The sequence below is a fragment of the Rhinolophus sinicus genome, chromosome 6 (assembly GCF_057876585.1).
Source record: "Rhinolophus sinicus isolate RSI-liver-muscle chromosome 6, RSI-T2T, whole genome shotgun sequence".
NCBI classification, from domain to species: Eukaryota; Metazoa; Chordata; class Mammalia; order Chiroptera; family Rhinolophidae; genus Rhinolophus; species Rhinolophus sinicus.
In genome coordinates this window covers 52,190,611-52,210,693 of record NC_142506.1, presented here as the reverse complement: position 1 = coordinate 52,210,693, position 20,083 = coordinate 52,190,611, and the positions used below count along the sequence as shown (strand labels likewise).

At 37.5% G+C, this 20,083-nt stretch overlaps 2 protein-coding genes across 16 annotated transcripts in view; one reads left to right on the top strand and one right to left on the bottom strand.

The window, feature by feature from the left end:
- The window catches only part of SDCCAG8 (SHH signaling and ciliogenesis regulator SDCCAG8), a 211,348-nt gene extending 205,563 nt beyond the window's left edge, over window positions 1-5,785 (bottom strand). For all 7 annotated transcript variants that reach the window (XR_002138627.3, XM_074316832.2, XM_019746823.3 and 4 more), the window contains exon 1: window positions 5,349-5,785. Coding sequence is in view for 6 of the 7 variants with exons in the window: in XM_074316832.2 (XP_074172933.2) it covers window positions 5,349-5,415 (67 nt within the window). In the remaining variant the exon portion in view is untranslated. The remainder of the gene's footprint in view (window positions 1-5,348) is intronic.
- A 607-nt stretch (window positions 5,786-6,392) lies between these two features.
- Window positions 6,393-20,083, top strand: part of CEP170 (centrosomal protein 170) — a 109,107-nt gene continuing 95,416 nt past the window's right edge. For all 9 annotated transcript variants that reach the window (XM_019746814.3, XM_074316830.2, XM_074316828.2 and 6 more), the window contains exon 1: window positions 6,393-6,532. The gene's annotated coding sequence lies outside the window, so the exon portion shown is untranslated. The remainder of the gene's footprint in view (window positions 6,533-20,083) is intronic.

The following is a 20,083-nucleotide window of genomic DNA, read 5'->3' as shown; positions in this document are numbered from 1 at the left end:
ATATGTATATACATATATACATACTTATATATATGTATATACATATACTGTATATGGCAAAGAATATAAAAAGTATTCAGGAAACATTTAAGCAAAAAAATAAGAAAAGGAAGAGTAGGAGGAATTGCAGAAGGAGGAGAGAGGGGGAGAGAAAAGAAGGAAAAGAAGAAGAAACACAAATTTGATGAGTAAAACTGAGAAAAAGAAGAACTTTTGCTTAAGTTACACACGTTTTGTAAGTGTGTCAAAGGTCCACATGATATCACTGCTGGATAATTCAGTGACCAAATTATTGGCTAGTAAGATTAATGCAGGCCTTCTACAGATGTGAGCCCTTCCCTGGGAGGAAAAGCACTCTTTGTAGGCTCTGCAGAGATGTGTCAATCACATACAAGTAAAATATAGAACATCAACATTATCTTCGGTTTTCTCAAATTAGATCAATTTACAAAGAAAAGGATCACCCCCAAATTACATATTTTATTCCCTTTTTTCAACCTTTTGCTTTCTATGAACTAGTTCCATTCCTTACTCTTATTTTTATTAGATAAAAACATAACCTTTATCATTCACATGGTCCAACCCAGTGTTGATGGAAGAGACATTAGAGATCCAGGGGTCTGAGAGTGACACCTGGGTGACGACCAGGCTCTCACGTGTGTCTTGCTTGGCCAGCACAGTGTGGGAAGAAGGGAGAAGAAAAACAGGGAAAAAGGAAAAGAGGGCGGGTGCAAGAAACTGGACTGTTTTCAGAAAAAGCATCAACTGCCCAGTTTGGCCACACGCCTCACCATTCCCTAGTGCCTTCCAGTGACTCATTCACACATGCTGTCATCTGTTTGCCTCCTAAATGCAATAATTCCCAAATCTAGTCCAAACTTTATTTTACAGATGAAGACCAAGAATCCAAGAGCAGTTTATTTGTTTGCCTGAGGTGACCGATGGTTATCAGCAAAGCAACTGTAAGCGTTCAGCGACCTGGCTCCTAGTTCCACATTCTCTTCTCCATCATATTTGTCCATAAATTCAGTCTAGAGCCTGAAACACCGAAATGCTGAAGTGGAAAGGGTGAACCAGGATAGAAAATGTGTATGGAAAATAAATGATGTATTCCTGGCACTGTACAAGTTTGTTTCATATTTCTTTATGCCCACCCAACCAAAGGTAGCGAGGTGAATAGGTGAGTCATGTATTCAGGTCTTGATAAAACTGTATTCATAGCTAACACTGTAGCAATAGACTAGACATGATTCTGTTATTAAGGCTGGGACATTGCATTTCTAGCAAGTTCTCTCCTTCTAATACCATATCCCTACATTCCAGTGTACAGAACTTGAACAGCCTGGATTGCCCATTATTCTGGTTTTTCTAACCCTTTCTTGGCTACAAACTGCTTTATTTTATACCTCACGGCCTTGTACAAGGATGTGTTGAATGTAAATTAGAGGAGGGGCATTTGCTTTTCTCCCCAGTTATCAATATAGTTCTCAGCCATTCTGCAGGTCTTGAAATACAGTTGCCTGCAGAATGAATGAACACCTAACCATACTGCCAGGAGACCTTCCAAGTCACTTCCGGTTCTATGTTAAGCTCTGTGACTCTCAGCATACTTGGAATATGCTCACTTATTACCCCACTGGAAACTTTCATATCATCTACAGTGTAGGGATAATATTACAGATTTGTGGGGCAATGAGGTCTTTCAATTTTTATGTCAGAACTCTAACTTTGAAGGAATGTCATTAAACCTGCCCAATTTCTTGCAGTGGGGGCATAGACAACCAAAAGCAGGAGATATCCTTACAGGGGGCAAACAATGAATGTATCTGAAAAGTGTAAGGGAAAGGAGGAGAGGTGAGGGTGGAGTGTGAAAACGGGCTCCCTATTTCCATGGCTGCCCGGGGATCATCAGAGTCAAGGAGAGGCAAGACGTCCACTCAGGTTTTAAAAGCAAGAAAGTGAACTTTGACTCCGCTGTCACATCAGAATTTCAAATTCTTAATATACTATAATACCGAAAATTATATTTAAAGTGAAGAAATGAGGCAAAGCTATAAAAAATGGAAACTTGTGAAAGCATTTTACATTTTTATGTGGTTACTTGCTGTCTGAATATAAATGAAGGGATACAAATAATGATTACAAAAAACCAGAGGAGTAACCTGTGAGGAAAGACCATAAATGCTTATCAGCCTTTTCTCTAAGAAAGAATGAGGCAAGACATTTTGGGGAAGTAATGGCAGATAGACAAAACCAAACAAACCAACAAAACAAAGCAAAAAACTTTAAATTGCATTTTGTCTGATTGTATAGAACACAATTTCAAGTTATTAGCCACAAACACTCAAAATGAAGTTCTACCTATAAAATAATGCCACCATACTTTGTTCAGAAACACAAATGTTGACTTTAAAAGGAATTATCCTACTTAAAAGGGGGTAATTTATATGTATAAAGTGAAGAACTTCTGACTGTGCCTCCCTTCAGAGTTAGCTTTGTTTTGTTTCCATCCATGAGCTGTTATATAAACTAAATAAATGTAAAAATAAACAATGTTACTAAATAAATAATAAAATAAGTCCTGGAAACCCATGAAAACTCAGGTTCCATTTCTTGATTCATTGTTAAAACGATCACTAAACATTTTTTTTTAAAGTTAACTTTTTTCTCTGCTTTGTCTGCTCTTGATTATAAATGTTTTCACTATCACATTGTTAGCACACTAAATTTAAAACTTATTTTAAAATGTATTAGCTTTGAATAAAGACTCTTCACTTTGTAATTACTGAAAGCATTAGCATGGGTATTAAACATAGTAGTACTCTAAGGTTAGTTGAAATTAACAATTGCATCAAAATGCCTAATATTAAATGGCCCCTAATACTTACATAAAAGTTCAAAATAAGGACAAAGAAGGAAGAACGTTAAGAGATACTTACAATGGAAAACAAAAATTTTTTGCCAACCTCAAAAATTAAACAGAATCACTCACATTATCATTGTGCACAGTATTTTTCTTGCTTTCAAATGAAAGTTAGAAGTGGTTATTTCTGCATCTAAAAGTTCTGGAAACATCACTAGGATGATGAAGATATTCATTAAGACCAATTATTTTACTCTTGCAGTTTGAATACTCACAATGTTGACAGTTTGTAACACTGCTGACAGGTGGGAACAATACATAATAACTCTTACAAAATCTAGAGTCACTTGAAAATAAACTTTCTAATCTTTTTGAAAAGTCTTCCCTTTGTTGCAGGTACCAATTATAAATAGCAGCTAACATTTAATTAGTGCTTCTTGTATGCCAACCACTGATCTTTACCCTTATTTTCTTTCCTAGTAATCTGTAATTATTTTGTTTATTGTCTTTCTCCTCCACGAATCCAGAGGCTCCAAGGGGACAGGGACTTTGTCTAGTTCCTTATGTATCTCCAGGACCTAGTATGCCTAACACACAGTAGGCATTCAATTAATAAGTGAGTCAGTGTTCTAAATACTTTAAATAATTTTTTAAAACTGTTGGTCATGACCTAGAGGGTTAAGAAAATGCAACAGAAGAGAAAATAGAGTGCATTACATTTAGTATTTTTTAATGAAACTTTTCTTTTAGTTTATGTATTTGTCCCATATAAAATGTATTTTTACTGATGAGTGACAGTAAAAAGAAAAAAAAAGTCTCAAAATTACTGCTTTACATGGATTATTTCATTTGCTTCTCACAACAACCCTGTAGATGACACCATAACTTCCACTTTAAAATAACAGAACTGGAGCTGCCCAGTTGGTGAATGCATCCATGTGCTGGCATGGCAATGCACCCAAAGAGGGCTTCCACAACGTAAGGGTTCAGACCCCCAAGACTACCTCCACTTCATATGCCAGTCATGAGTCCCAGGTTATCAATAGTACTTCTGACTGATTGGCTATAAATTCAAAAGGTTCCTACAACCCCCTCCTTGGCTCTATTGTTTATTAAAATGACTCACAGAACTCAGGAAATCACTTTATTTACTATTACTGGTTCATTATAAAGGGGTACAAACCAAGAACAGCCACATGGAAGAGATGCATAGGTGAGATATGGGGATGGGGTGCAGAGCTTCCAAGCCTTCTCTGGGTGCACCGCCATCCCAGCGCATGGATGGGTTCACCAACTGGGAAGCTCTCTGAACCCTGTTGTTTGGAGGGTATTATGGAGGTTTCATTACATAAATACGACTGATTAGATCATTGGCCATTAGTGATTAACGCAATCTCCACATTCTCCCCTCCATGGAGATTAGGGAATGGGGCTGAAAGTTCCAACCCTGTAATTATGGCTGTGTCTTTCTAGTGACCAGCCCCAATCCTGAAGCTGTCTAGGGGCTCCCAGACACCAGTCATCTCATTACATACAAAGACACTTTTATATGAATGAAACTTGAAGGCATATGCTAAGTAAAATAAGCCAGATATCAAAGAAAAAATATTGTATGATTTCACTTAGATGAGGTACCTAGAATAGGCAAATTGATAGAGACAGAAAGTAAAATAGAGGTTTACAGGAGCTAGAAAGAAGGGGAAATGGGGGTGGGGGGAACAGAACTAAGGTTTTTAAATGTTATATATGTCCAAGGTGACAGAGTATGAACTTCAGTTCTATGGCTACTCACTCATATGGTGCCATACTAAAAAAAAAATCTGAATTAACTAAATATGGTTTCAGTAAGTAATAGTAATTGTGACAGGATTCATAAAGAAAAATATAGGCTTTTAAGACAGGCCTGACTGAATTTAACTAAGCAGCTGTGTGGGCTTTGTCCTAATTTAAGGTCTTTGCACCTCCATTAATTTCCCCATGTGTAAAATAGGGATAGTCATAAGGTTGTTTTAAGTTTTAAATGATATAATGTATGTAAATAGCCTAGAGCACTAAATAGAGCTGTTGTGATTAAAATAATTATTAGTGCTTTCTTTTCCTGGTCCAATAAATCATTCAATCCACTACACCATACTGTGAATGTGTAATAGTGTGTAGCAGGAACTCATTAAAGAGCAAAGTATGGGAAATGTGCAAAAGTGGCATAGAGCCGTTCAAGAGGTTCTGCTGGCGCTGGGTGAGAAAGATGCTAAATCAAGATCAGAGAGTTGGTTCAGGTAGCTAAGGGAACTAGGGAAACACTAATGGTTAACAGTGAAAACACAAACGATCTCATTCTTCCTCAAAACCATCCTTCAACAGCAACATCCATCTTCTTCCTCTGCAGCCTGGCTGGGGCCGAACCCAGGTGAGAGGAAACACACCTAGTCAGCTCCCGCCCACTAGGCCCTGGTACCAAGGGGCACCGAGGTTCGGAGCAACTCACCCCGGAGACTCCGTCGATAATGCCCCAGAATCTCCTCCAGGGTAGAGTTCTCCGGGGACTCCGCCATGTACAGACTCGGGCCCAGAGATGGGAGTTACGTGGGGAAGAGTCCAGTGTTCTCCCCTCCCAGAACAGGCCTTAGCGCCCTGGGTGGACCCGCCAGCTTCCTGCCGCTGCTGTCAATGGGGAGCATGGAACCCCGGGCCGGGCTCGCGGGGGCTCTTCCCACCTACTAGCCCTCTTGGTGGATGACGGGAGTTGTGGTTCTCAGACTCCGAGCCTGCAGTGTCCAAGTTTCTGAGAGCCCTTCTAACTACACTACAATTCCCAGAGGGCACTGCGCTCCCAGAGTCAGCTCAGGCCGTTTGGTTGCCGGATCCGGTTGCCAAGAGACTGCTCGGAAGCTCCGCCCTTTTCCTGATTTAGTCCTGCCTTCATCCCATCCTGCTGTTTGGACCACCCAAAATGACAGAAAGGGCTCGCAGAAGGCCTTGACTCTTCTAAGCAATTTGCTAATATGCAGTCGATGCTTGAAGATTTTCAAGGACGCAAATAACAAGCTCAACACTCTTCAGCCACGACATGTGCCAAAACAGACGAATACATTCTCAAGAGAAATACGCTCTAAATATTCCAAAGAGCCTAGATTGTGAAAGGCGGCTGACACTACAAATCCTAGCATGCCCAGCCACCCGACCTCCACTTGGGGTTGGCGCACTGCCCGCTGGGAACAGTAGTCCTTGTTGGTAGCCGTCCCTGCTAATGTTGGGGTCCTCCTCATTGTTCAAGCTGGTCTTTGAGGCACGCCTGCGCAGTAGGCAGCTGTAAAAACCTGCGGCGAGACCCTCTGCTCAGCCCCTTTTCATTGTCTGTTTTTGGCGCCTGCGCAGTAAGAGATCGTTGGGACTGAGCCTGGAAGGGGGTAGGGCCGGGCTCCTCGCCCTTTCCCCAAGCGCCTGCGCATTAGGCGGCCGCTCTTTGCCGTTACCGCTATGTGTGGGGCGTGTGTGGAATAACGTTAGTGCCCAGCGGAGCTGAGGGGCCGGGAGCTCGATCACAGCGGCCGGGACGACGACGACAGCGGCAACGACGACGACAGTGTGGGGGGAGGACGGCGTGCGAGAGACTCACGGGACGCGACGCGCCCCGCCTCCCCCGTCCGGTCCCTCTCTCCGCGGTGAGGGGTAAGTGATGCGCTCAACTACTGGGTTAGGCGCTGCCGATCCCGTCGCGGCCACTTTTCCACATCCTCCTCCTTGGGTTTGCAGCGGGGGCTCGGGCCGCGATCTGCGGCGGGGCTAGGGTGCGGGGCCGGGCGGGGCCGGGGGCGCTTCCCGGATGCTCCTCGCGGCGCCGCCACCCCCACGCACCGGCCGGGGGCTCGGCCGGGCGGGCCCTCGTCTCCCCACCCTCACCCCACCCCCACCCCCACCCGCCGGCCCTTCGGTGCTGCGGCCGCGGCTTTGCCGGCCCGTGGCCGCCGCCGCCTCTTCGCCGGAACGTACGGAATCATTTCAGCTCGCTCCGGGCTTTGTGCAGCCCTCCCCCATGCGCCGTGGCAGCGCGAGGGGCGCGGAGGGAATGGCCGCGCTGTGGCTGGGGAAGTGCTTTTTCCCCGGCTGGGAGCAGCTCACAGCGCCGATCCTTTTTTGTGGTTGGTTCTGGGCTGTGGGGTGGTTGGCGGAGGTCAGGCGAGGAGCCTTTCGGACGCGCTCGGAGGGCGTGGAAGAGGTGGTGTCACGCACCCTGCCAGGCGACCGGACCCCGCGTGAGCTTTGGCTCCGGAGTCAACCCCCGGGAGGAGAGAGTGGCTTCCTGTCGGTTTCATTGTCCTGAGATTCAGACGTGGGGTGTGGGTACGGTTCCCTTCGTTTTATTCCCCAAGGGGGGAAATTGAGCGCGGCTGCTGAACACTGGGCGGGAAGACGTGGGATTTGTAGAATCTCTGTTTTTCGGTGTTCAGCAGACTGTTGTTTATTTATTTGAAGAATGAAAGCTCCTGGAAGACACGGACAGTGCCCGTGCAAGCATTGCCAAAGTGATCAATATAAAATTGCTAGGTGACGATGAAGACTGGACTAGGAAGGGCCTGACGCCGAAGCTATTGTGTAGCAGGGAAGTGAAGCAGCAGAATTGTTTTTTCACTGGGTGGGTAAATGCATTCACGTTCCTACGGGAACAGATGAGGCTACGTCTTGCCGTTTTGTGTATTTAAGCAATCGAAGCAAACAAAAAACAGACCTGGTGCATTTCTGTTTCTGAATTTTATTCATGCTTGTATTCTCTTTGTGAAAATTCACTCCCGTTAGAGGGAAATGTGGGGAAGCAGATGCTACACTTGATTGAAGATGCATCTTTTAAAATGATTTGATCCTGAAGCTTCCAATGTTTCCAACCGTTTGCTGGTTTTAAAAGGAGGATGAAGCAGGGAGGGGAGGAGCAGGTGGAGGAATAATGTGAGAGGAGAGAGTTCCATTATGAATACAGTATCCAAGTCTTTACTGATAGAATCCTAGCTGGGCATGCTTCAAAGATTTATGACTTCAGCTCTGAAAATATTACATTGCAAGTTACAAACCATTTTGTATATTCTGCATTATTATTATTTTATTGAGTTATACGAGGGTTGCTTTTTGTTCTTCCTAACTTTATAGATATTGCATAGTTAGGGTCTTTTAAAACTGAAGAGTCTAAGTGCACTTGACAGAGACAGAGGAAGATAACTAAAATTTGGAAAGGTAACTGTCCGTCCAAGCCAAACTGCTAATGAAAGGCAAAGCCAAATAAAACCAAGGTCTGTGCTGCGGAGTGCTCTTTCCACTAGCCCCCTACCCTGTGGACATTTATGGAAAGCTGCTCAATGTCAAGTTCATTGACACCCCAGTTGTATTAATCTAATCCTTTTCTTTGTAAAGTAAAAGTAGTAATTCTACTGAAGTGAAACTTTAGTTTTATGAACTTGCTGTTATAGGAAAAGATACTATAACATGGGATTTTCATAAAAAGAGAAACTTGGGTTATTTTTCCCTACTACTTATTAGAAACCATATTTTAATGTTATTTCCTGATATTCAGAAGTAGTTTATAGTATGATCAGGTCTGTAAACTCTGTTAAAAATTGCCACATAACAAGAAACTATGAAGTCCATTTTTCTTCGATTAATGGATTATATTAAACGAGAATTTACCTTTTGAGAAATAACTTTGAACTTTTTATCAAAATTAAATTTGTTTTTTTATTGAGTTGATTTTGCCATAAAGTCCTTTCTTGTTCTTATAATTTTTATCCTACATTGCATTTTAATAGACTTTTAAAACAGAATTTATTAATGTTTCTCTTAATTTCAATTTACTTAAAAATAATCTGTAATTAAATTCAGTATGTGGAATTATGTTAAATCAAACTTAAAATATATTTTACTGGTAAATTTTGTGGTGTTCTAAAATGACTTTGTATGGAAATAACCATCTACATGTTTTTTTATCTTCCCATTAGAATGAAATTTATACTATAAAACATATAAATTATTATACATTATGCCTTTTGATACAAATATCAAGATGCTTTAAAAAGAATTCTCTGCATAGTGATTTGTTTTATTTGTTCCAAATATCAGGTTTTTGTTTCCTTTTATCACTGGAAAAAAATTTGTTTTATTGTTGCATCTGATAGTAATCAAATATTACTCATCTGGTACTGAATACTGTATATCTATAAAGTTGTCAACATGTTTTTAATTCAACAAAATGTATTTCTGAAAAATAATTTTTGCTATTTTAATTAGTGAGTAATGATTTTGTTCTTTTCTATGGTGAACACCAGCAGTGTTAAGCTATCCTAATAAATGTCTAACAGATAGCATGATACTAAGTTGCCAACTAAAATATCCGTACAGTTGCAAATTACACAGGAAGTATAACAAAAGAGCAATTACATACTATCTGAAAAATCCTTGGTGGATAAATAATACTGGCTGGAGCATTAAATGCTGGTGGGTTTCAGTAAGAAATGGGTTTCCTGTTATGAGGAGAAACCTCAGACCATCTTTATTTCATAAACTTTGGTTAATTACCAAGATTTCTAATACTCAGTTACCCTTGGTGGAATGGGTTTTAATTTATTTACTCATACATTTCTTGAGGGAAGTGCTCAGCAATGAGTTAGCCAGTATGAGCGATACAAGAGAATAAGCCAGTATGAGCGATACAAGAGAATAAGAAAACATCCATGTCTGGTAGTAGGGTTGATTAAACTGGATATATAGTCCAGTTAGTTGAAATAATTGTGCAACAGTGTGTGGCTATGTGTAGCGATACATATATATCCAAAATGTATAACATAGCTAACATGTACTGGAGGTAAAGCCTTTATGTCAAACAAAGGTAGAAAGGATACCAACAAAAAGGTTTAAGAAAACCTTACAGAAATTACATACAAATAGGGATTGTACAAAACATAGAAGTGGAAAAGAATCCCAAGCATACATTGCTTAGGTTTGAAAACAAAAAAATTAGACAGCAAAGAATGTCATTATTTAATACATTAGTAATTAACAAATAGTATAGAAAATATTACCTTTCGGGACATGATATTTGTTGAACAAATGGGTAATACCTGCCATGTATTAAGCACCTAGTATGTGCCAGACTATGTCTGTGTGTGTGTGTGTGTGTGTGTGTATAATTCATGCAGCAGTCTTGTAAGTAAGGTATTATTTTACACATTTAAAATTGAGAATATTTGAGACTCAGAGTTAGTGAATAATTTTGCCTTTGTGTCACACATTGCTAAGTGGTAGAACCTATAACTGAACCTTTGTCTTCTCAACTAAAGCTAAAATTCTTTCCACTCATGTTTTTTAGTAAGTTTAAAAGGCAACATTTATTCCCTTCTGATTCACAAAATTTTAGAATTACAGGAGACTTTAGTAGAAGTCATGTCATACAGTGTGCCACCTACTTCTAATATCTCTGGAGATCTTATTGAATCCAGCTTCTCCAAGAACAAGACTTCCATGAACAAATTGGCATAGGATGGCTTATTTAGCTTTTGAAAAGTATAGAAAGATCTTACTTACATAAGGACCCAGTCTTATATTATTGTAAAATAAGACCCAGTATTATACTATATTTTATATTATATTATACATTATACCCAGTCTCATATTGTAGTAAAATAAGACTGGGTCTTATATTAATTTTTGCTCCAAAAGACGCATTAGAGCTAGGTCTTATTTTCAGGGAAACATGGTAGTACCTGCTGAACTATGTATTACATAACTTCTTCCCATTGGTTGCAGTTCTGTCTTTATGAGTGAGCTACAGTAAGGTTCTTCTTAATATATTGGGTCTCTGCTAGGTTTTCTCCTTTCTAAATTAAATATTATAACCCCTATAACTTCATGTGACATGGTTTCCTTTACCTTTCTCATCTCTGTCAACTAAATTCAATCAATTTTGTCAATGCTATTTTTTTTTCTGATACGGTTTCCATATTTAATTCTGCAGTCATGGTCTGAATACAGTGTAGTGAAATTACCCCTTCCTTAATTCAAGCCATACGCTTGTGTTTACAATATAAAATTGTGTTAACTCTTTGAATAACAGTAATATCCTTGTCAGTTTTAAGCAAAAAATAAGAGAAAATGTTATGTGGTTTTTCAAGTTATATTTATGCAATTCAGGGATTATTTTTTGAGATTCTGTATTTCTACTTTTCTAATGTTAAAATGACCTTTCTTTATGAAATGACAGTATTAGGTGGTAAGTTTCTTTTGCTATTTACCTTGGACTTTTTTTGTTGTTGTCATTTTGTTTTGTTTTAGTGTTCTTAGATAAACAATAAAATCTTGGCAGCCTTATGTTGTTTCTCATTTTGTTTTTTGAAAAATTAGTCTGGAAACCGCAGCATCTTTTTTATGTTAAGATCTCTCCCATTCCATATATATACATACGTGATGTTTTTTGAAGCACAATTTACCTTTAACCCTTTTAAATGTTATATTGAATGTAACCAAAGTTAAAACTTGTTGAGATCTTCTTGAATTATAATTGTGTCATCCAAGGGATTAGCTTCCCTTCCTGGCTTTTTGACATTTGTAAATTTGACAAGCCAGTCCTCTTGTTTTCATCCTGGTCATGTACTAGATATAGCCAAGGACAAAGCCATGCAGATTTATAAATAGAATAAATGTTACACAAATAAAATATGCTGGAGGTAAAAGATGAACCAAAGATAATGAAAACAATTGGAATATTTTTGTTCTTAATTAAGGAGAAAACCATTGTATCCTCTAGTACTAAAGGTGTTGGTTGAAGTTTACAGTCTGGTGAGGGATATGGATAATTATAAAATTATATGATAAGTAAGCATAGGTGCTATGAAGAAAAATAAATCACGAGCAGAGGGATAGAGTGACAGAGGACTGCTATTTTTTATTTCTTTTTAAATAGTCATACAAATAGTAGAACATTCAGATGGTTCAAAAAAAATCACAGTATTTTAAAAAGAAATTATGTGACATGTCCTCCTATCTCTTTCCTCAATCCAATAAGTAGCTATTTATTATGTCTTATGTATCCTTTCCGTAAATTTGTTTTTCAATTTAAGCAAATACAATGTGTATTCTTAATTCATCTCCTCTCTTTTACTGAATGATAGCCTCTTTATATAATTTTCTCTACCTTGAGAACTACTCTTTTGTAGAGTAGTCAGGGAATACCTCTGAGAAGGTGACATTTAGCAGAAACTTGCATTAGGTAAGGAATCAGGCCAGGTAGGAATCTGGTTAGAAAGCTCGGTGGTCCTGAGACAGGAATGTGATGAGTGAATTCAGAAAACAGGCCATTGGCTGGAGGTGAGTAAATGGAGGGAAAACTGGGAGGAAATGAGGTTGGATAGAAATTGTATTGGTTGCTTTTATTTAATCTGCCTTTGTGATTTTATTCGAGGGCTTTGAGCGGGGGAATGACCTAAGAATTGGGTTGTATTTTTAAAGTGTGGTCTGGCTGTTTTGTGGATAATAGACTGTGGGGGAAAGAATGGGATTAGGGAGATGAGCTAAGTGACAGTTGGAGTGATCTGGACTAAGAGATGCTAATGGTTTACACATAGAGTGATAGTGTGAAGACAGTGAAAGTTACCTGATTTTAAAACATGGAGAGTTTTGGACATGTTTAGTTTGGAATGTCTAAACACCTAAGTGGAGATATCAAGTAGGCAGATGGTATAGGTGATGATTCCTTATCTGTAAAAAATACTTCGCTTGGCTTCTGCGACACCACACTCACCACCTCACTGGCCACTTCTTTTCAGTCCTTGATACCTCCTTCTCTCTTGCAAAACTTTTACTGGGACTTTCAATTCTAGGACTTCTTATCAACCTAATTAATGATCTCTCAACCTAAGTAATGTCTTCCAGTCTACAGCTTTAAATATAGTCTACTGAGGATGCTTAAAATGTTAATATCTTCAGTCTGAACCTCTCCTATGAATTCCAGACTAGTACTTCACCGATGTGAGGCATTCTGTGTTGGGCTGTGCAATAAAAATAAGAGCCGTTGCTTGCGTTGAGAGGGCATGTTGGACCTTCCGTTTCTCAGTGGTGCATAACGAATTCCAGCATGTTAAGGAGCTACTGTACAAAATCAAGAATGTGAAATTTGTAAATTGGAGAGATAGGAACAAATACGATGCAATTAAATGAAGGGTAAGTAAAGGAAAATTTAGAAATTTGGGGAGGGTGGCCTGAGGACAAAGGGATGAGACTATTAGGTGTCCAGCAGAAGCATGTCTAGTAATTACCATGAATAATGCTCAGAACGTAATTCACTCATACTTCATGATTCCATCCATAGAATCTCGTACCTTTTTGTTAATGGCTTTTAGGTTAATTGCAAATTAATGCCCCCTGCCCCTAAATATGTAAAATAAGGTATATACATATAAGGTGAATAAACCCCACAGAAAACTGCTGTCTTGACAACCATTTCTTTCATCTACTTCTCTGGTATCTATTTTTGGCAGTACGATTTCTAATGTCTGACTTGTGTTTTCTTCCTTTTTCTTGGGCCCAATTTGTAGTTTCCTCTTCTAGTCTCAGCATTCTAAATCACATTTTTCATATCCCATGTCTTAGTACCTTTTTAAATTTGTTTTTATTAGTTTCAGGTGTACAGAACAATGCAATAGTTAGACATTTCATCCCTCGCAAAGTGATAACCTCCCTCCTCCAATCTTTGCCCCTCTGACATCGTATGTATCTATTGCAATTCCATTGATTCTCTTCCCTATGCTGTGCTCCATATCCTGTGACTATATATTAAATTATAGTTGACATACAATATTATTCAGCTTCAGGTGTACAGCGCAGTGGTCAGGCATCTACACCATCCATGAAGTGGTCTCCCTAATAAAACATGTGCCCAGCTGACACCCTACAGAATCTTTACAACATGATTGATTATATTCCCCAAACTGACTTTCGTGTCCTGGTGGCAATATTGTAGTTACCAAAAAAAAATGTTTCTTTTTCTTTAGTCTTCACAATTAGATCCCATTCTCCCCAACCCTCTTCTCCCATGTTGTCAACCCAGTCAGTTCAAGCCAAAGTCTTTTGAGGAATTAGAAAATACACATTTTTGTGGTAAACATCAGTGACTTATCTAAATAAAGTGAGATTAAGAGAGAGAGTACCTGAGTGGTTGGTAATGTCATTCACCAAGAGAGGGAAAACAGGAGGAAAGGCAGATTTTGTTTAGAAGATCAAATGATTCAGTTTTTTTCAAAGTAATTCTCGGGTCATTGAACTGAAAATGATTTGCAAGAAATTAGACATATGGTTTGATAGAAGAGGTTTTGACTTTAAATTTAGATACGTAACTTAATGTCATAAGCAGTCTTGAAGTCCAGTGGCTTCAAAGAAGTCTCAATGGGATCATGTATTGGGAAGTAACTCCCCAAAAAACAAAGATTTAAAGTGAAATAGAGACTTTCAAAGAGAATGAGAAGAGACCACAGAAGTGAGAGGAAACCAAAGTGATATTTCTGTAAGTGAAGAATGATCAAAGGTATTGAGAGTTGATGTAAGATAGGAATGTTAGCAATCACTGGATTTAGCCATTAGGAGGACGTTTTGGAGAGAGGAAGAGGACAGAAACTCAGTCAGTCTTCAGTACATAGGGTAAGTTCAAGAGAAGTTGAAAGATAAGGAAGTAGAAAGAGCAACACAGTCTACTCCTCAGAGCCTGACACTGAAAGGAAGGAGGGAAGGTCCTTTTAAATGAACTGTATTCTGTCTGTTCTTTGATTTCTTTTTCAAGGTTTCCAAAATTTGTCGTGCTTTCTGATAATTCATTTTAAACAATTCTGCTGTAAAACAAAATTTCAAAATGCAAAAACTTACCCTTAAAACCAAATAAACTCTTACAATATACATTAATCCCGTTTTTTGAAAGTTCGTTAATTTTAGGATAGCATTCTGAAAGGCTAAGATATCCTTAGATTCTAGTGGGCATTTGTATTTTTATGTTCCCACTTTATCGCATGTACAAGAAGCTAGTCATAAGAGCTGGATTAAAAGTTTTCTTAACAGGAAATTACATTTCTTAAAAATAGTAAAGCAACTTTTCAAAATTAGGTACTATCTAACGGTATCATGTTCAAAATCCCAAAGTTACTTTGGCCTTGGGGATCCAAATTTACTGGGTACTGGGTACTGAGTATCATGACAAAATTACTTTCTGAGTAGATGATTTGAATTTTTCTCTGTGATATATATATATATATATATATATATATATATATATATATACACACACATATATATAGCCGCCAAAAAATGTATACACATTTTAAGAAAGGACAAACTATTAAAATTTTAACACAGTATATACTGATAACAAAAGATGAATACAAGTCAGGTTTGACTTCTGCAATTACAAGAGGTGCTCAAAGTGGTTACCATAAGCGTAATTTTAATACAGTTTTTCCTTTCTTAAAATGCGTATACATTTTTTGTCACCCTCTGTATGTATGTGTGTATGTATGTATGTATGTATGTATATATGCACACACATACACACACTATACGTTCTAAAAAGTTTACTATATGACAAAATTCAAATAAGATATAAAAAATCACTTCTTAAAAACATAAGAATTTGGATAAACCTGTGCTGGATCCAGCATAAATGAAGAAAGCAAAAGCAAATGTTTATGAAGCATATCAGTGTCAAAATAAGAACAGAATAAGGCCTAATATCCAGAGCAGGGAAGAATAATTAAGAAATTTATGAATCAGAGTCCCTAAGCACTTACTGGGAACAAAAATTACTTACTTTTTTCATATTTTGAGTAAGTGTATTTATTTAATAATGTAAAAGTCCCCGTAGGAAATGATATAAAATTAATGGATATCTAAGAAATGCAAGATTATTATATCTTTTGATAGGATTTTTGAATGTCTAATGGAAGCAGTAAACTAGTTAAAACAAAAAATTTAATAGAAATGCCCATAAGAGTATCACTAATTAATATATGTATATATTTTTTCTTTTTGCTAACATTTACTTTGTAGATTGGTCTTTAGTAGTATGATGTGATTTTATCTGTTTAATATAGTCATAGGAAACCATTTTTCTGTCAAAAGTTGAAAAACTGCAGGGAAAATGTAAGGGAGGGTCGCATGAAGGCAGGAACCCAATTAATTTTTTGAGACAATCACTGTATAAACTAAAATTTGTTTCATAAATTAAAACATATCATTTTATTTAATAAATACTGTCATCACATATCTGCTGCAGGAAAACCAGATGGCTTAGTTATTTTCAGTCACAGATGACTTTTGAGGTTTCCTGACCTTAGGATAGACGTACACACAGGCAGATACACATATACGTGGTCCGCATGGTATAAATAAAAGACTGCTGTGCACAAAGAATTAGGTAGAGCTCCATTTTAGTGTTGGCACTGTGACTTCCTAGCTATATGATATTATTGTTGAACAAGTCTTTAATTGTAATGTCTCATTTTTCTCATTTGTAAAAATGAAAGGCATACATGGAATCATTTCGAAGGTTACCCCCAACTTTTATAGTAATACTGTGTATGCGAAAAGTTTAAATACATATTCTTGTTTTCTGCTTATGGCCCATTGAGTCTCACAAAGAAATAAGAGTGAGTCAAAGGAATTGAAGGATGTGTGTGGCATGCAGTTGTGATAAAGATGAGGAAAGAGAGGAGGAAGAGAGCTCGACAGAGGAGGAAAGAAAGGTAGGATTGAAGAAAGAACGTTTTTGGTAGGTAACCTTTTTTTTTTTTTTTTTTTTGACATACCCTGACATTCATTTGGTCTCAGAGCATTATCTCCTAGTAATATGTAATTGTTAAAAGTATGATAATCTTTTATTCTATTTCAGCTGATTTTTATCCTCAAACTTGCAGAAACTCTTCTCCAAATGAAATGAATGTCAGTAGGTAATTGTTCTTTAGCTATACATAGAGATTCCCTCCCATAAAAGAATTGCTGAAAGAATTGCCTTCCCAGAAATATTCACACTACAAAATATTTCCAGCGAACTATTGCGAGTCTCATGGTGTTCTGGTGATGAAGAACCAAATCCCTTCAAACATCAGTTGTCTATGAATAATAATTTATGAAAGAAGAGACCGATATAGTAACAGTCGAAATGATTATTGAAAAATTTCAAGCAAAAGATAGGCATGGTTGCTGATGTATTGACTCATTTGTACAGATGCTATATGTACCTTTATAAATGAAAATAAAAAGCTCTTTATGCTCTTTTGATCATATCAAAATTTTTCAACACAAATTATTTTCAGATCATCCTTTTCTGTATGTTTATATTGTTGATGTGAAGTATTTCAAGCCATCCTTAATGAATGTAAATAACGATGTGATTCCTGTTTCTATACAGGGCTAGCTAGGGTAACCACTACTAAATGTGTGAATATTTAAATTAATTAGAACTAAATACAGTAAAAAGTCTTCTAAGATGCGTTTGCTGTGTTTCAGCGACTCGGTAGTTCCCCTGTGGCTAATGGCTAATGTACTGGACAGCGTAGGTACAGAAGCTTCCCAACATCATGGTCTTATTGTACAGCACTGTCATCTATATTTAACATGAAGGTAAAAGGAAATACTGCATAATTTAGGCCAATAATCAACCGTTACTAGGAAATAAGTGCATTTGTGATGTATTTATAAAATACATCCTTACTTAAAAACCTACTCTGAGACTTTAGTTATTCTGCACTTTGAAGTTTGATTTCAGTTTTCATGTGTTGTATGATATACTGTGGTTGAAATGATTCATTCCAACCTCCCAAACGGTCAATGTAGAACAAATAAAGGAGAAAGGTAGTGATAAGAAACAATTTATAAAGGGCACATTACGCAGTGATATGCCTATAATTCATTACAGACAAATGACAGAAGCAAGAGCTTTCGGCATAGAATTAACTAAGAAAGATGAATCAAAAACGTTTGGCTTTCAGGGTTTTCTAGACCCTTATCTCATGCTGCTTTCTTCCCACTAACATTCCCGCCTATACATTCTGTTTCACTTCTTTGAGACAGTTTGGTGTACCTTTTCCTGCTCCTCGTAACATATGACCTGACAAGGTGTTTCAGATTCATAGTTGTTCAGTGAGCCTAAGGATAGTTTACTGTTCTTTCAAATTCAAGGTTTCTGATCCATGCGGTATCCTGATTTACTAAATTTGCCTCATTTCTCTAGATGGGTCAGGTGACTTTTAGTCTCAAATTAATATAAATTGATTGATTCTTATATGTCTATGGACTGCTCAGGGAAAGAATCTGGGAGCCTGCTGGTGGCCAAACACGAGGGTAAGAGATTGAAAATAGACTGAATTTTGCACGAACTGTGAGTGTTTATTGCTCAAAAAGATAGTGTGAGAGAACATGTTATTAGATAAAAATATATTCCTTTTTAGTCATATTCAAACTCTTTAGCCAAATCTGAGTCTATAGGAATTGGGATCACACGATCATTTTAAGGTATACTTGAGAAAAATACAAAGGATACAGTGGTTATGGAAAAAGCCTGAACTTTGTATCTGAAAGCCCAGGTTTGAGTCCATATGGCTCCTGTTCCTACTAGATTTGTGACCTTGGGCAAGTCATTTAACTTCAAGGGGGAAATGTTCCTTACATGCTTAAGGGAGTTAAATGAAAGAAAGAAAGCTTAAGCACCTCACACAATTATTGGCACGAAGGAGGTAGATGTTTGATTCTAAATTTTAATCGATTTACTAATATAAAACAACAAAATTGTTTTAACAGTAGTACAGTTCTACAAAAGAAAGCCAGTCAGAGTTTGCATTTTTCATAAACTGACAGAGAGTATTTGGCAAAAACTTTTAATGTCTAGATAGTTTATGGAAAAAAACGTAACTTGTTTTCTTTTAAGCACTTTATATATGATTTTTATGAACAAATGATGTTTTACTAAATCACTGGCTTTTCCTACCATATCTAAGTCTTTTGAAAATATATAACAAGCTCATATGGATTATATGGCTATTGATATTTGACATGTCATCTTCATTTATTTTTTTATGAAAACTTGTTTTACACTTGAATGCTATTTCAGGCAAAAGTCATAAATTACATTTTTTTCCCAGTATGTATTTGCCTTAATTGTCTTTTTAAAGCTTTAATTAACTATGTGTGTGTGTGTACACACACACACACACACACACATACACACACACACACAATGATAAAGGCAAAATTTGTAGCACTCGTTCCAAACTAATCTTGAATATATCAAAGTAAAAAATTTCCCAGTACAGAGTTTGTTCAAATGAGCTTGGAATCTTGGTAGGTATCCAAAAAAAGCACAGCTGTGGATTTATTTTTTTGGATTAGCTGTACAGTTTCAAATGGGGGGGTGGGGAAATGATTTTTTTTCCCAGGAGTATATTTCATTATCTGTCCCAAGTCAATTATACAGTGGAGCTGAATTTTTGAACATGTTCTAGGTGTGTGTGTCAGATTCTCAGACATGTTTCCTGGGACCACCCAGCCTAAACAGCGCCGCCCTGAAACTGTTCTGTCATGCTGTTCTCTTTATCTTCTTATGTTCCTGGCTTCCCGTTTCACTAAAGTCATTGTATTCATTGATTTAGCTCTTGTTTGTCTATATTTGCTTCTGTGAGATTAGGAACTTTTTCTATCTTGATCGTCACTCTCTCCCTGTTATCTATAGTGCTTAGTACTTAAATACTTGTGAATGAAGAGAAAATGGTTAATTCACTTCACAGTACTCTATAAAATGGAATCTTCTTGTGGAATTGATGTATAATGTTTATGTCCATTTTCTAGAACTTATATGATGTTTGTAGTTAATTAAAAACGTGTGTGTGCTTGTGTGTGTGTGTGTGTGTGTGTGTGAGAGAGACGTTACTAAAATAGTGTCTGGCAATAGTAAATGCTACCTATTATTATAAATAAAAGATTATTGAAAATTATGTCCATTTGTACTTGAGTCCTTTGTTGAAGTGCAACCCTAATTATTTTTCGTTTTCAGATATATGTAGTGTCGGAAGGCAGAGGCTTTAGTGTTGAGGATATTCTCTATTTGGGATTTAGTAGGGGGAAAATGTTAGATATGAATCCTGAACTTAAACATTTGTTTAAAGTTTACTCACTTATCTTTTGGGTACTTGGTTTGATGGGATAAAAAGACAT